This window comes from Porites lutea, chromosome 9 (assembly GCF_958299795.1).
Source record: "Porites lutea chromosome 9, jaPorLute2.1, whole genome shotgun sequence".
Classification (NCBI taxonomy): Eukaryota; Metazoa; Cnidaria; class Anthozoa; order Scleractinia; family Poritidae; genus Porites; species Porites lutea.
Window position 1 is genome coordinate 9,210,288 of NC_133209.1, and position 15,519 is coordinate 9,225,806.

The 15,519-nt window shown below is 38.7% G+C and overlaps 1 protein-coding gene across 1 annotated transcript in view; it reads left to right on the forward strand.

Annotated features, from left to right (window-relative positions):
- LOC140948850 (adhesion G protein-coupled receptor B1-like) overlaps positions 1-15,519 on the forward strand; it is a 59,151-nt gene that overhangs the window by 27,715 nt on the left and 15,917 nt on the right. Inside the window, exon 6 of the mRNA XM_073398120.1 lies at positions 7,447-7,541. Coding sequence (XP_073254221.1) covers positions 7,447-7,541 — 95 coding nt within the window. The remainder of the gene's footprint in view (positions 1-7,446; positions 7,542-15,519) is intronic.

Below are 15,519 nucleotides of genomic sequence, written 5' to 3' on the forward strand. Positions count from 1 at the left end.
TAGCACAGTCAAACAAGAACCACCTATAGAAAAAAAAAAAAAAAAAAAAAAAAAACCTTTCCAAAGCGCATTAACTGATCGTGTTATCACTTGTGGACCGTGCCTTCATTGAAGTACTTCAAAACTCTTTCATCAGCACACACCACAGTTTGAAATGTGTAAGTCGAACGTTTTTCAACTAAATAGCAGACTTATTTGCATGTCGTTTGCAGTGTTTTCCGCTAGCATGTTCCATAAATAGTAAATAAGATATACTGGGTCACAGGCTCCTGGTACAGTGAGACCTCGCCTTGGGGCCACATAGGTAACACGGTCACCTTGTTATTACGGCCTCTTTATTTTGGCCGCCTGGCAAAACGGCGATATATTTTCTTGCAAAAACAAAAAAACCTCGAAAATTCGGTCAATTTTTTACGACCCATTGGTGACCGCATTAACGGGGTTCCACTGTATATGAAAATGATATGAGATAAGTGGGGGTATTATTAGCGGAGCCTCAGCGCGCGCGCGACCGTGGAGCTCCATACCTTAGAAAATTTGGTAAACTATTTATGCGAGAGAATTTGGTTATGACGTCACCTTACGTCCGAACAGACTGTCCGAGTAGAAGTAAGTAGAAACGAATCCCCCCCCCCTCTCCCCGAAAGAGTTTTCGCCCTTATTGTTTCCAAAAGGCTTTAGAAATAATTGACAAATCGGAATCTGTCAAGTGAGCAAATGTTTGGTGGATTTTAGGGGACGACCATTTGACTTTTGAAGGGGTTATGGGTGATTTGAGAAAAACATATCCTGCAGACTGATTTCGAGGGGAAAAAGCTTGCAGGGATATAACTGGGAATGATAATATCCTGCACTGAAAAAAATATCGCTCATGAGGTATATAATGCTGAAAAAAAAAGAATCTTACACTGTTAGGGAGCGGTCACTATAGCTAAAGTTATAGCTAAAGTTTTCGGAAGGATTGTTTATGACCAACTGCATACGTTTTTGAGCAATGAAGATATCATTTCTACACATCAATCGGGCTTTCGCTATTTCCACTCAACTGTAACTGCTCTCCTTGAAGCTACTGATAACTGGGCCTTTACTATCGATCGTGGTAATGTTAATGCTGTGGTTTTTCTTGATTTAAAAAAAGGCATTTGACACTGTTGATCATGATATCCTTTTATCTAAAACGAACCTTTACGGAATACAAGGCATCGCTCTCGACTGGTTTAGATCGTATTTGACAAACTGTACACAACGATGCCTCGTTAATTGTTCCCTTTCTAGAATCTGTTCACTTAAATGTGGGGTACTTCAGGGAACAATTCTTGGTCCCCTTTTACTTCTTATTAACATCAACGATTTTCCAAACTGAATAACTTCATGCCAGCCTAGGATGTACGCTGATGACACACACATATCACTTATGCAGATGTGGATGTGAGTTCAATACAGTTAAATTTGAATCACGATTCAGGTAATCTAAACAAATGGCTTATTTCCAACAAACTTACTTTGACCACTGCTAAAACTGAATTTATGCTAATTGGATGAAGACAAAAATTGAGTACTTTGTCGAGCCAACACGAGCTGTCCATTGATAATGTTCCAGTGAAAAAAGAAAAATCGCTTGGAATATTTATTGATGAAAATCTACCATGGCAAACGCACATCGATAAATTATCTAAAAAGATAGCTTCCGGGATAGGAGCAATTAAAAGAATTAGAGATTTTGTTCCAACGCCTACTCTATGCTACGCCAAAAGTGACAAAATATCAAAGATGCAACTTTATAATTCAAATCCACCAATTCACTTTCAAGATCGATAAAATTAACATCAGTTTGCTTTTTGAATGTGTCAAGATTGTAGAATTTAATTTTAATTCCCACGTGTTTCATGTCGTGTATTAAGAGACACGTTTTCTAAATCAGGATACATGTTTTTTAAATAAAGAAGGGAGAACACAACTTTTGATCAGTTTTGTTTCCGAGAGAGACTGAAACCGAAAAATGTGCCAGGATCAATAGGGAATGGAAGAACTTGTCAGAAGAATCATTCGATCAACACAAGAACGAGTTAACACATCTCGAGCTAATGAGGCCTCAAACGTGTAAACACCTGACGAAGAACTGAGGCGGCAGTTTAAGAACGAGATAGGCTCGATCAGAAAGAAGGCAGAACAGGCTCTCGTATAGTAGGAGCGCTTGTGAAATATCACCACAGGCGCGCAGAACGATAAAAGAAACAAGCTTGCGGAATACTGTTACTAAGCAAACATCTCACCAGAAAACGCAATCACCGGCTAGAAAGAAAACTGTCAACAAAGATGACAATGTAAACGAGCTAGCCGAAGAATTGAAGACCAAGATTGGCGAAGTCGATGTATTGTTAGAACAGTGTGTGCGAATAAACAAAGTGAATCTTACTCTTGTCTCTTATAAGACTCCTTAGAAGTAAGGGGAAAAGGGAAAGCAAACCGCAGAGATAACAAAGCGGCCAAAACCGCGAAAGAAAAGAGCGGAGAAAAATCAAAGACAAAAAGCGCTTTTGTAATGCCATTGAGTCACGCAAACAGTACGTCAAAAACCTGTCAAATGAACAACTGACAGATGAGCAAATTTACTCTACTATCGCGTCGTCTAAAGTTTATCCCTAAACCCGCGACAAAAGAAAATCTTATCAGGCGTTAGCTCCTCGCGGATTTCAATCAATTTGCAAGACTAATAAGACAACAATATTATTTCACGGGGAAGAAAACGAACCTCATACTTTCCACGTGAAGTCGGACTGGGAACCACCAGTCCAGCCCCGGGAGTCCAGCCATCTGTAGCTCTGGAGACCTTCATAGAGGAGGTAAAATTAGAGCTCGCAAGTATTGAATTTGACAAGCCAAAAGATAATATATCTACGGGAGAGCGCCAAGCTCTCAAAGAGTTATCGCGCAACAAAAGCGTTATTCTTAAGAAATCTGATAAAGGTAACACCACCGTTTTGATGAGCAGACAAGACAAACTAAACGAAGGTCAGGTTCTGCTTAATGATTCAAATAACTACCGACCTCTAGACAAAACAATGGTTGAAACTACAACCAAAAAAGGTTCAACAACTTATTAAAACACTGCTCTCAGAAGGCCACATTGATAAAACGGCGGCTAAATGGCTCTCCCTAATATGCCTGATCCTCCGCAAATCCCAGTGTTTTACACACTTACTAAAATCCACAAACCGACACCTGTCGGAAGACCTATTATCTCAGGGTGTTCCGGACCTACAGAACGGATCTCAGCATTTGTTGACCACCTTATTCAGCCAATAGCACAACTAGAAGCTTTGTATCTTAAAGATACGACAGACTTGGCGTCATCGAGAGGATTAAACTGCCATACTTGTTTCAATGGACGTCACAAGCCTATACACAAACATACCACAACGAGAGGGTATTACCACTGTATGCCATGCATACGAAGAATTTCCCCAAGGAAACCCTCCAGTTCCTGCAAGGTTTTTAAGCGAAATGCTTAGTCTGATACTAAACAAGAAAACTCGTTCCAATTTAACGAGAAAGATTATCTTCAAACCCATGGAACAGCCATAGGCACGAAAATGGTCGTAGCCTTTGCTAACATCTTCATGGCCAAAATAGAAAAAGAAATACTCAGACAGAGCAGCATTAAGCCCATCTTTTGGAAAAGGTTTATCGATGACGTCATTTCAGTATGGGTCACAAGCAGAAACGCAATCGAAGAATTCCTTCTAAAGGCAAACAACTTCCATCCTACAATCAAATTCACGGCTGAAATATCAGAAACAGAGACTACATTCCTGGACACGAAGGTGTACATAGGAAGGAGCACTAAGGAAAGAGATGCAGGTGGAAGGCTATTAAAGTCAGTGAGAATACCAGGGAAATAATAAAAAGCTTCGAGACTGGGAGGCTTAGAACGTGTTCGTGGAGGTGAAAAGGTGATAATTCGCGCGCGAGAGAGAGAAAAGAAGAAAAAGCAATCTCAGTGTTCAAGCAGACTCTCAAGGTCATGTTTCACATTATCAAGTGCTTATGAGCAGTGTTTTACCTGTCGGACGCTAATTTCTACTGAACTGAATCGATCGTTGTTTCGGTCAGCATTTGTGAAATAGCGTACAGTCAGTCTCAAGAGACAATCCACGGATTCCAACAAATCCGTTGTCGGGGAGCCAACAACCACCACTACTGTGAAGGCAATGAATAAGAACCAAATCTTGCTCGAAATATAACGCGGCCATTGCAGCCATGCTTGATTCAAACTGACGCTACTTTTCAGCTCCATCGTACATGAAGGGGTTTTTTGCTGACGGTATAATTCGGTGCCTCTTATAGGACGACTTTCTGTAACCCCATATACCACATGCTTGTTTGTAACGCATATATATGGGCTTTTTTGTGCGCATATATATGCGCGTTTGTATAAAAAATAGTCATATACTTGGGAATAAAACGCAAGTATACGTGACAAAGAAACGCACGTATATCATGTAGCAGGAATGATTGCAAGTATACGTGGGAAAAAACCGCACGTATATCGTGTCATAATTTTGAAACAAATGGCCCACCATAGGAAACAAAACTGATAAAAATTGTCGTCTCCCTTCTTTATTTAAAAAACATGCATCTTGATTTAGAAAACGTGTCTCTTGATACATGACATGAAACACGTGAGAATTGAAATTAAATTCTACAATCTTGACACATTCATAAAGCAAATTGATGTTAATTTGATAGATCTTGATTGTAAATTGGTGGATTTGAATTATAAAGTTGCATCTTTGATATTTTGTTACTTTTGGCGTAGCATACCTACTCTCCATTGTCAAGAGAGAATGAGCTAAGAGAGCGAATCCCTGTGTCCCATGATAACTTTTTAAAATCTATTTAAAGTTCGCGCGCGTGCTGCGTAGGTTATTTTTGTCTGTTGTTTCCATGACCCGCGTGGTCCACTTTCACGTGAAGGTGACAAGTTTCGCCGCCAAACTTTTAAAGTTTAACAGCCATCATAGTAATTAGCGCCAGTTGCCGATACTAATCGGCTCCTCTTGTTGACGTGTTTTTGATCAGCGCGTTCCGCTCATAATTTAGGAATGAATTTCATTTACAAAAGGGATTGACTGCCTTCTATTGTTTATGTAAATGTGCAAGATATTTTTCTTTTTTTCCAGGAATGTTTTTCGCTCAGAAACGGTACAATTACTTTTAAGAATTATTTTTAGAGTTTTAAACTGCATTACTTCTTCTTAACGCCTAATACTTGCGATGAATATTTCGCCCTGCGAACACAAGGTCAGATGCTTCAGTCAAGCTGTTAGACAATCGCTAACCTGGATGCCAGAGACTTTTTATGCGCGGTTTCCGGTTCCGGTCAATTCTTTATAGTGAGCGGTGTGCCCACATTTGTCTTGCGCCCTCTCAAAATTCAAATGTTTGGCGGCCAATCGTTCATGTTTGCACCCACTTTGAAACCATATTCTCGTTACGTGTCTATGGTTGGATCCAAACGAGGGTATCACAGCTCGCGGGTGTGCGTGGATGTCGCCGGAAATTGACTTCATAAATAGACTCCGCGGACTTTCATTATGTCTCAGACAAAAAGGCTTTGAAACCAATCGACTTCAGAATTCATTTAATAAATTCGTCAATCGCCATGGTCTTATCGTCGAGAAGTATGGTGCAGCCCTAAGGGAGATGATATTAGCAATCCAGGCTTAAATTGCACCATCGTGTCCTTACGTTGCTTATTTATCACTTGGATTTTTATTTCAGTTGTATCTTGGTTCATGTGTGCGCGCAATTTAATTTTGGCCGCGTGCATTATTTATTTATTTAAGTTGCGTGTACATTTAGTTCGTTTAATAACGTCTTAGTTTTGCTTTGCGTTATTTTCCTCACTTATATGTGTTGTCCGCGACTGTGCTCACACGGTGGGTGGCTCCTCTTAAAATGTTTTGCAATTGGTATAGGATTTTAGGGTGGATCACTTGATTTTTTAGAGAACGAAATAAGGGATCAGTCGTAACTGAGAACCCAAAAGGGGGGATCGCTTGAAAACTGGAAGGATTCAGAGAGGGGACCACTTAAATTTGCTTGGAAAATGAAAACATGGTGGGGGATCGCGAAAGTCATCAGAAGTTATTGGATCTTCAGTGGGGCTACTCCCCCATGATTCTTGAATTACTAATTCAAGGAAGTCTTATTATAGGAAATCAACGCTCCATGAAATTAACGCGATTCGTTAAAATTCGCGTTAATTTAAGTCGCATTAATTTTGTTGAGCGTTAATTTCCGCGCTCTTAAATTCCAGTATTTTAACCGCAATTTTCACACAAGCTAAGGTGAAGGTTTACTATATTTCGAGTTCATCTTCATCGCTGTCGCTGTCAGAAGTGATGTCAGCTCAGTTTTGTTCAGCTTTGAATTTTTTTGCATCCAGTGTTGAAACAAATTTGTTCCAGTTGTCACCACCAACTTTGTCTTAATCGCGTTAATTTCCTTTATTATGAAATTCTACCTCCTCTTTCGCGTTAATTTTCTTTATTCAAAAGTCGTTTTCCAGTAAATTCGCGTTAATTTCCAATACCTTAATTTCATTGAGCGTTAATTTCCTATAATAAGGTAAGTGTCGTTTTTGTACATGTTCCATTGAATTACTATTAATTTTCCTATACATCACTTGCCATTCAAGATTTTGCAGTGTGTTGCTCTTTTTCCGTTACTCTTTTTCGTGCCCCAAATACAGCTGAAACCGCTTGAATGAAGTTTGTTTTCAGTTGTTATTTTACGCCTTCATATTCTCTCTGAAAAAGTGAGCTTATCTAATATATTAGATAATTCCCCTCTATTGTAACGACAGACTCGTCGGCTTTTCGAGCCCGAGTTTGTCAATAAATTTCTTTTTTAAAAAAATATGAAATATTGGATTATAGGTATTGGTAGCGAAAAAGGTTATCCTTTGCTTTCATGTCTCTCCTAAAAGAAAATATACACCTTTAAACTTTCTATCAGATATTTTGAGGCTGTATAAACGTAAAGGCTTACACACAGCTTTTCGTTGGGGCCCGTTACCTTAAGAATCGTAACCTGTAAATTGCTGTTACTGATCAAGAGACCTGCAATTTCACAATTTTTTCTATTCAGGTTTCTTTGCCGGATATTTCTTCTTACTCATTTAGCCCCTCCCTCTAAAGATGAACTGGTGCCGAAGGCTCCTTCTTTCTATTTTTTTTTTTTTGGCTTAGAGTTCATGTTATTGGTTTAAATTTGATGTCAGGTTTTATCATAAGTATAGAAAGGGACTGGCTTCGTTTTGAGCCCCGGCTAAATCTATATATTAGCTTACGTTGTTATAAACAGGGTGATTGACTATTATCATCAATCCCAAAGTGGTTTTCCTTAGGGGTTCCTATTGATACATTTCTTTCATTGTAGGCTCGTCGTCACGAAAGTGTTCGATGGAAGGAAAATGGAGAGAATCAAACTTTACAGACTGCACTTCTTCTGAGTTTCTCAAGCTTGCTAACATGGTATATAGTTATCTTACTTGACAACAGTAAACCCTTTATAGAAAAAAAATTGTTACGAAGGCATTCTCATTTTCCAAGCGATCATTACCTGAACCTCATAACCGAAAGAAAAAGAGAGAAAGAAATAAAGAAGGGGAAAAACAGGTGTTATCTTTTTATAGTACTGTCAAGGCAGGTCAAGCGTACCCCATCGCCGTCAAATTGAGGGAAACTGAGATGGCAGAAATTTTATAAGAGGGTCTGGATGGGGGTACAAATGTCAGTTGTCAGTTGAATTTTAGGCTTTTTGTCAGTTGTCTGTTAAATGTTTATTAATGATTAACTATGAAACTTATTTGTATATTTCTGATGCGAAATTTGGCTTAAAAGGCACATATAATGTAAATTAAACATTAAATTCGAAAACTGACGCAATAGTACCTTAATTTTTATCAGTTTTGCTATTGTACATGCTGTAAGCATTTCAAGTGGCCCTCCTTTTCTCAAGTCTCGTATTACTCTCCTCCTTTCGAACGTTTTTGCTGGCCAGAGTCCAACATTGCCAATCATTAAGCCAATCAAAATTTATACCCTGTCCATGAAAATATTGTATAAACATTATACATGAGTCTTACGCCTGTGGACTAAAGACATCGATCCCGCGTATCAAGGTCCATCAAGGACAATGTCTCACGCCTGACTCACAAATCCGGACAAATTGTTCCTAACACATGATAGTCCTTTTTTGGACTCTAACGAAATCATATCAAAGCACGCTAAAAGTGTCGTCTTTTAAGTAGCTTCGGAAGTGCTCAAACGTCTTCGGGAACAGTCTGCAGACATTTAATTTTCGGCAACGTTCGGACGTCTTCGGAAATTCGTTGGAAATTTTCGGAATTGGCCGGGACGTTTCAGGGAAATCTCGGTCATGACAAGGTGAAAATCTCACGCATTTGACTCAGAAAAAGTTGGTAGGCATAATACTGGGACGTAGATCCTGAGAAGATCAAGAAAAACCGTCTCTGAATCATCTCAGTAAAAACTTGCAATTGCCTTTGTAACGCCCTCATTCTGAGCAGCTATTCAGAGGAACGTAAATTTGAGATCATAGGTCAGATAGTACATGACACACATGGGTTTACAGTAAAATCGTTAACGAAATATGACCCTTAAGCGTCTTGCTGCTATGATTACCCCTAAAAACGCACCTTTGATCACTTTGTCTGATGAAAAGAGTGGAAAAATGCTATTTAAGACCTTAAAAACGGGTTTGTAGAAAATAGGGGACAATCAGGTCCTTTGTCAGTTGACAGTAAAACTCAAGGCAAATGTCAGTAGCCAGTTAAATTTTCGGCAATTGTCAATTAAAATTTTGGCCATTTGTCAGTTGTCAGGTAACCCCATCCAGACCCTCTTATAACTGCCGCGCGTGTGATTTCACGGTTCATTACGCATGTAATAATGCAGAGATAAATCTGAAATCTACAACTACTAACGGATTCAACTTTTGAATAATGAATTCATTATTGGAATCTTCGGGAGAAAGCCCGACCTGGCTTGTCTGTAAAATGAATTATACTCGGAAATCTAGAGTCGGATGGCACCATTGTACAATAGCTTATAAGCCTTCGTCAAAACGAATCCTTTCTTTTTCTTTCCTTCTTCTTCTTTATTTTACACGAGGACGTTCCGTCCCGACACGAAACTGAGTAAACCCACATGTGGATAATCGAAACTCTACTCTCCACATGCTTTGTTTTAATTGTTATGCCTTTTTTTGGATGCGTCAGATTTGCAGATTCTTGTCGACGATTACACTGTACATAACAATTATTCACGGAAGTGGAGGTGGCTAGTGTGTGTGGATATATCCCGAGCCGCTTCGTGGCGAAGTAAATACCACCACTAGCCACCGACACTGAGGTAAATAATTGTTATGTACAGTGTAATCGTCGAGAAACAGTGAGATAATTGAGCACAAAAATGATGATTTTTAACTCATTTACTGTTGCCAACGATTACAATTTTTGCGCGCAATGACCGAACGGCCGCGGCCGTCGCTTTTTCTTGCCGACAAAACTTTTGAAGGCATTTGTTTAGCTCTTGCGGGAAAATTTCTTAAAAACAAGTTGTCAATTCTTTTTTTTATTTAAAACCATTCTGTAAAAAAAAGATTATTAAATTTAGTTTTAAGCTTATTTATGAACAAGTCAACTAAATACAGTAACGCAAGACTTAACCTTAATTTTCATTTGTAAACAAAAAAACTTTTTCACCAATTTCATCGATAAATTCAATTAAGTCAAAAAGACAAAGCTTTACTTGTTAAAACTTCCAAACCAAACTTCATCACCTTCTTTGTGTATTTCGAGAACAGTTTGCTTGATTATTTGTGAAATGTAGGCAGCAAACCGGTTCATTTTGCCCACAAATCGGATATTCTCAAATTCATTGTATTATTCGGTTTCTGCCTGTCTGGATTTCTATGGACGAGGCCTTAAAAGTAATTGTCAGGGAGGAGAGACCGAAAAATGCGAATTTCGTTCAACAATCGCCACATAAAAAGTCTGAGACGTAATTCTGGTACAGAAAGACCTTCCGTTTAATGCAAGATATTTCGGGGAGTTGAAATGTGGTATATGTTTCGAATTACAAGTCTTTTTTGTAGAGGGATCTACAGCAATGCATGGAAACGTGGCTGAGATCTACATTAACCTTTAAGCACGCAATTTATGAGTGAACAGCGCTTGAACTGATGGATACCTCGCAAACAAGTAGTTAGATGTCGAACATATGATCAGGTTATAATAGTGGACGTCACGAGACCAAAAAACTACAAAAAGTGTAATTTTTGCTCTTTATTAAACTTAAAAGCAACAAGGTAGTCATGTGCTCCTGAACGAGGTGCAAAAAAAGGTGAGTTCACGAGAGCTTTTAAATTTTCATTTTTTCGAATCCTTTATACACCTCATGACAACAGAGTCAGAAGAAATGTCGAAGACGCGTGTTCCCCTCGCGCGCCTAGCATGCCACGCAGGCTAAGCCAAACAGCGCCCGCTTAATAAATTGCAAAATAAAAAGGTAAAGCAACCATATTTTACGTCGATAACACGTGACATTAACAACTGAAAAAATTGAGGTCGACGCTGCGCTCATTTCACCTTATGACTAAAAAAGTGCAATTGGTGGACAGCTTAACCTAAGCGTAAAGTGAGATTTCAGTAAAACGTACCTAGCCTTCCGGCGGTGTTGCACCCCCGATGCGCACCTGACTCTGTGCTCGTGTATTTGGTACTTGTACTAATCCTGACGAATGACAAGAAAAAGGTCTTAACAGCAGGCGTGGTAGACACGCAACTTAGTGATCATTCGTTAGTTTATACTATCCGGCGATCATCAGTACCAAGGACTCGATCTCGCAAGATTTGTTTTCGTAGTCTGAAAAACTTCAGTCGAGAGAACTTTGTGCATGATATGCAAATTCTGCCTTTCCACATAATTGATTTGTTTGATGAACTTGATGATAAGCTTTATGCTTTTGAGCAATTGTTATTAAGTGTTCTCAATGAACACGCACCTATCAAGCAAACAATGATACGTGGTAATCAGGTGCCCTATATGACGAAACAATGGAGGAGGGCGATCAGGCATCGCAACAAACTGGGCAAAAAATTCACGCGCAATCGTACTAATGCAAATTACGAGGCATACAAAACTAAACGTAATACCTGCACCTCTCTTAGGCGAAAAGCAATAAAACAACACTTCGCGAGGAAAACAGCAGACACCGAACACCCGCGCGAATTCTGGTCTACTTTCCGCCCCTTTTTGCATACTAAAAGTAAGCAAGCCAATGACATTATCTTGAAAGAAAATGACAGGACTATTAGTGACAAAAAAGAGATTGCCAATCTGCTTAATGACTACTTTGTTCACATTGCTGACAGCATGCCTGAAATACGAGTAGAGGATTACGGTGAGGATTATGCAATCATCCCAGCATCAAAGCAATCCATGAACACAGGGACTCTAGTGCTCCAGCTTGCTTCAGTTTTCATCGCGCAAGTGAAACCCAGGTTGAGCTATTACTAAAAGAGATCAATGTGCGTAAGTCACCTGCTCACGATATGATCCCACCAAAGTTGATTAAAGAAGCGGCAGCTGTTATTGCGCGGCCTATGACAAGTATAATTAACTGTTACATTGAACATTGCTGTTATCCTGCTAGCTGGAAGATGGGCATGGTTACTCCTTTGTACAAAAAAGACGACGAGTTTTGAAAGATCAACCATAGGCCCGTAACTGTGCTCCCTGCTCTAAACAATATTTTTGAAAGGCTTCTATCGGGGCAGATGTATGAATTTTACAATGGACTCTTATCAGACTTCATAAGCGCTTATAGAAAGTTTTATAGTTGCGAGACCTCTTTGCTAAGGTTGACGGAGGACTGGAGAATGATGCGTGACAGGGGGGAGCTTGTTGTGGTAGTTTCTATGGATCTCTCCAAAGCGTTTGATGTTATTCAGTATCCACTCCTCCTTTCGAAACTGAGGGCCTATGGTATGGACGACAAAAGTTGTGCCCTAATTAGGAACTATCTCTCTAGTAGAACTCAGAGAGTTAAAGTTGGAGACACCTTTTCAACCTGGGAAAGCGTCAAGCGTGGGGTCCCGCAGGGGAGTATGCTAGGTCCTATGCTATTCAACATTTTCATAAACGATCTTTTCTTCCACGTCAAGAAGGCCAAGTTGAACGCTTATGCGGATGATCATCAGGTATACTACTCCCACGTCGATCCGGCAGTTCTGGATGCATGCGTATCTCATGATGTTGGCGTGGCCAATCAGTGGTACTATGAAAATGGGATGTTAGTTAATGAGAGCAAGCACCAGTGTCTAATCCTCGGTGATACGGAGTATGGTTTTTCCTTCCCAGTAAAGGACACGTTAGAGATTTTTGGAATGGAAATAGATAATAAACTGAATTTTTCTAAACATATATCAAATCTATGCAAAAAGAATAATAATCAATTTAATGTTATGTTGCGCTTTAGAAAACTCATACGCAAGGAAATCTTATTCAAACTTTACAAAGCGTATGTTTTACATCACTTTTATTATTTCTCCTCTGTCTGGCACTTTTGTGGAGCGCGCGATGCGGATAAGCTTGAAGCTTTAAATAAAAGAATACTTAGATTTATACTTGTAGATTACTCGTCTCCATACAACACTCTACTCTCAAAAGTCAGCTCTACTTCTTTGTTTAACAAACGCATTCAAAATTTCGTCATTCTGTTATATAAGAGTTTGTTTTTCACTCATTTTCCTGCTTATATGAAGAATATGTTTTCACTCCGGTCCTCTTCCTATGATCTTCGTGGCAACTACATTCTTTCACTAAATAAAACCTAAAACAACTACCTATGGTCTTAACTCCTTTTCTTACTTTTCAGCTAAGCAGTGGAATGCACTGCCGGACTTTTTTCGTACCAGTTTTTTTGCAGACTTTAAAACTAAAATACAGGATGTTACCTTCATGTAGATTCTTTTGGCCTGACATTCTTAAACTTAAAATTGTGAATTGTAAATAATGTTTTCTTTCGTTGCATTCAATGTATATATATTTTTTCTATATAGTTTTTGTGTAGTGTCAGCTCGAAGATATTAGCTTGTTAGCTACTCTAAAATTCGAGTATAAATAAAGTTTTATGTTATGTTATCACAGAGAATTTTTGATGATTCCCAAAGTGGGAAAAAAACAGGAAATTCATGGGGTTTTCTTGGGTTTTGGTTGTAATTTCCCAAATTGGGAAAATGCTACCAAAACCAGTATTGGGTTCAAGTAAACCCAATAAAAACCCGCGAATTGGGATTTTAGTGTACCAACTTTAACCCACGAATGGAGTTTTCGCGTCCCATATTTATCCCATTAATGGGATTTTACCAACCCACAAAAACCCCAAAAATGTGAATCAATTGTCCCAGTTGAACCCCAATAGTGGGTTAATACTGGGCCATCTGAAACCCAATGTACGGATTTTATTGGAACAGTAATACCCCAACCATGGGTTTTCACTGCCCCAGGTAATCCCCAATTAGTGGTATAAAGTTGGTCCACTTTTATCCCGTTAAAGGGATAGTATTGGATCAATTTAAACCCGAGGTATGGGAATGTATTGGGATAGTAATACTCCAAAGATGGGTTTTTATTGCCTCAGTTGATCTTCAATAGTGGAATGACATTGGCCTACATATTTCCTGAATTATGGGATTTTTTTGGTCCAGAATGTCATTGTAATCAATCAAGCAGCCTTTAAAAATATTGGTCCAGTTGTAAAACGCAAAATAAAGGTTCGACAATATTAAAATGGTTTACAGTAACATTTATTTTAGATGACAATGCAGGTGTCAATTCAAACTGGTTGATTGTTACTAAACAGGTATTTAATCTGTATCTCTTTATATGTAAATATCGTCCAAAAAGTACAATATTATTAAAAAACGTATCATAAAAATATATTAAACTGTTTAACTTAAGTTCATTCATCAATCATAGAGCGGCAATGCCGTTATGCAGAGTCATATTGTCGAAGGCTATTCCGTACATTCATCAAACAGCTCAATTCCTTTATGAACACATCAAATGTCCCTTAAATAACTTCATTTTCATGGTTAAGAGCAACATTTATATCAGAACCACTATAGTATTTAGTTATAGCTAAGTCCTACCCGGGAAAAAACAGCGTCAAGTCATAATTATAATAAATGAACCAGTCTCTTGTATAGTTTTTACATAGCGAACATGTCAGAACATTCTTATATTTCCTATAATACATCGAAGTCTTCGATTTCAATATTCCGCCAGAATATGATTATTCTAAAGGATTCCGTGGACGATTTTCAGCAAAGACCCCAGTCATCTGTAGGAACAAAAAAGGTGGAAACTTCATCTATGAAAACGAACAAATAGCACCCGACAAGAGACGATCGAGCCTCGTACGATCTCAACGGAGCAACCAAACACGAGTTTCCACACGTACCTTCCTCTTTAATGCGCGATCCAGCTGAGTCATTGTTTAATAGAAGACGATTTTGAAACAAGACAAATGTAAGCAAACCTCACAAGTGAATATTTTGCGTTAAAATCTTTGGATGCATTCATTATAAAGACAATCCGTTTGCAAACCACTGTTGTACTGCACAGAAGTCCGCCTAAAGATTTGAACCAAGAAAACTGATCTTGTACACATTTCTATTGGTTCAAAAGCCGCACGTGATCGCGCGTCACTAAGCGGAGGCCTGGACGCCAGTTCAAGTACCAAACATGGCGGCAATTCGACGGCACGATGGAGAAGATTCTCTGTCTTTGAAAGCTTTAACTTGTGGTCCGTTTCAGAGTTAAATGCACTATGCCGACGCTCGCGAAGAGTAAAGCAGTGAGAAGAAAATATTGCATTGTTCTCCCAGGCGAGGGAACCTTTGAAAAAAGGCAGCGGGCCTATTCACAGATGCAGCGAAAAATGTAGTTTGCCGAAAACTCCATGCGAAGCAATCTCATTAATCAGATTGGACTCGAGTAATTGGGCAAATTTCAGCTCTCAACAGAAGACACCTTGATATCGAGAAGAGTTATGCGCCTAGTGGGATCATTCATAGTTAATTATATTGAAGCGGCCGCATGCGATCAAGTACGTGCACTGAATTACCATTATTTTGGTTTTCAAATAAGCCAATGAAACTTAAACTGTTTTGTTCAAAACTTAGCAGATATGATGTTTGGAAAATTAAACTTTTTAAACATTATTTGTACACTATGTATGTTGGTATTTCAAGAGCAATCTGTCATTTCTTTCAAAACTAAACTCAACATTTGGGAAGATTTACTAGTTACCAAACATTATGTGTATGAAAAATATTATTCTTAATCCTTTTCTGTTTTTGGATTGGAATTTATTCAATATTTCCCATAAAAGAATATAATTATTGGCCTAACCCTTACA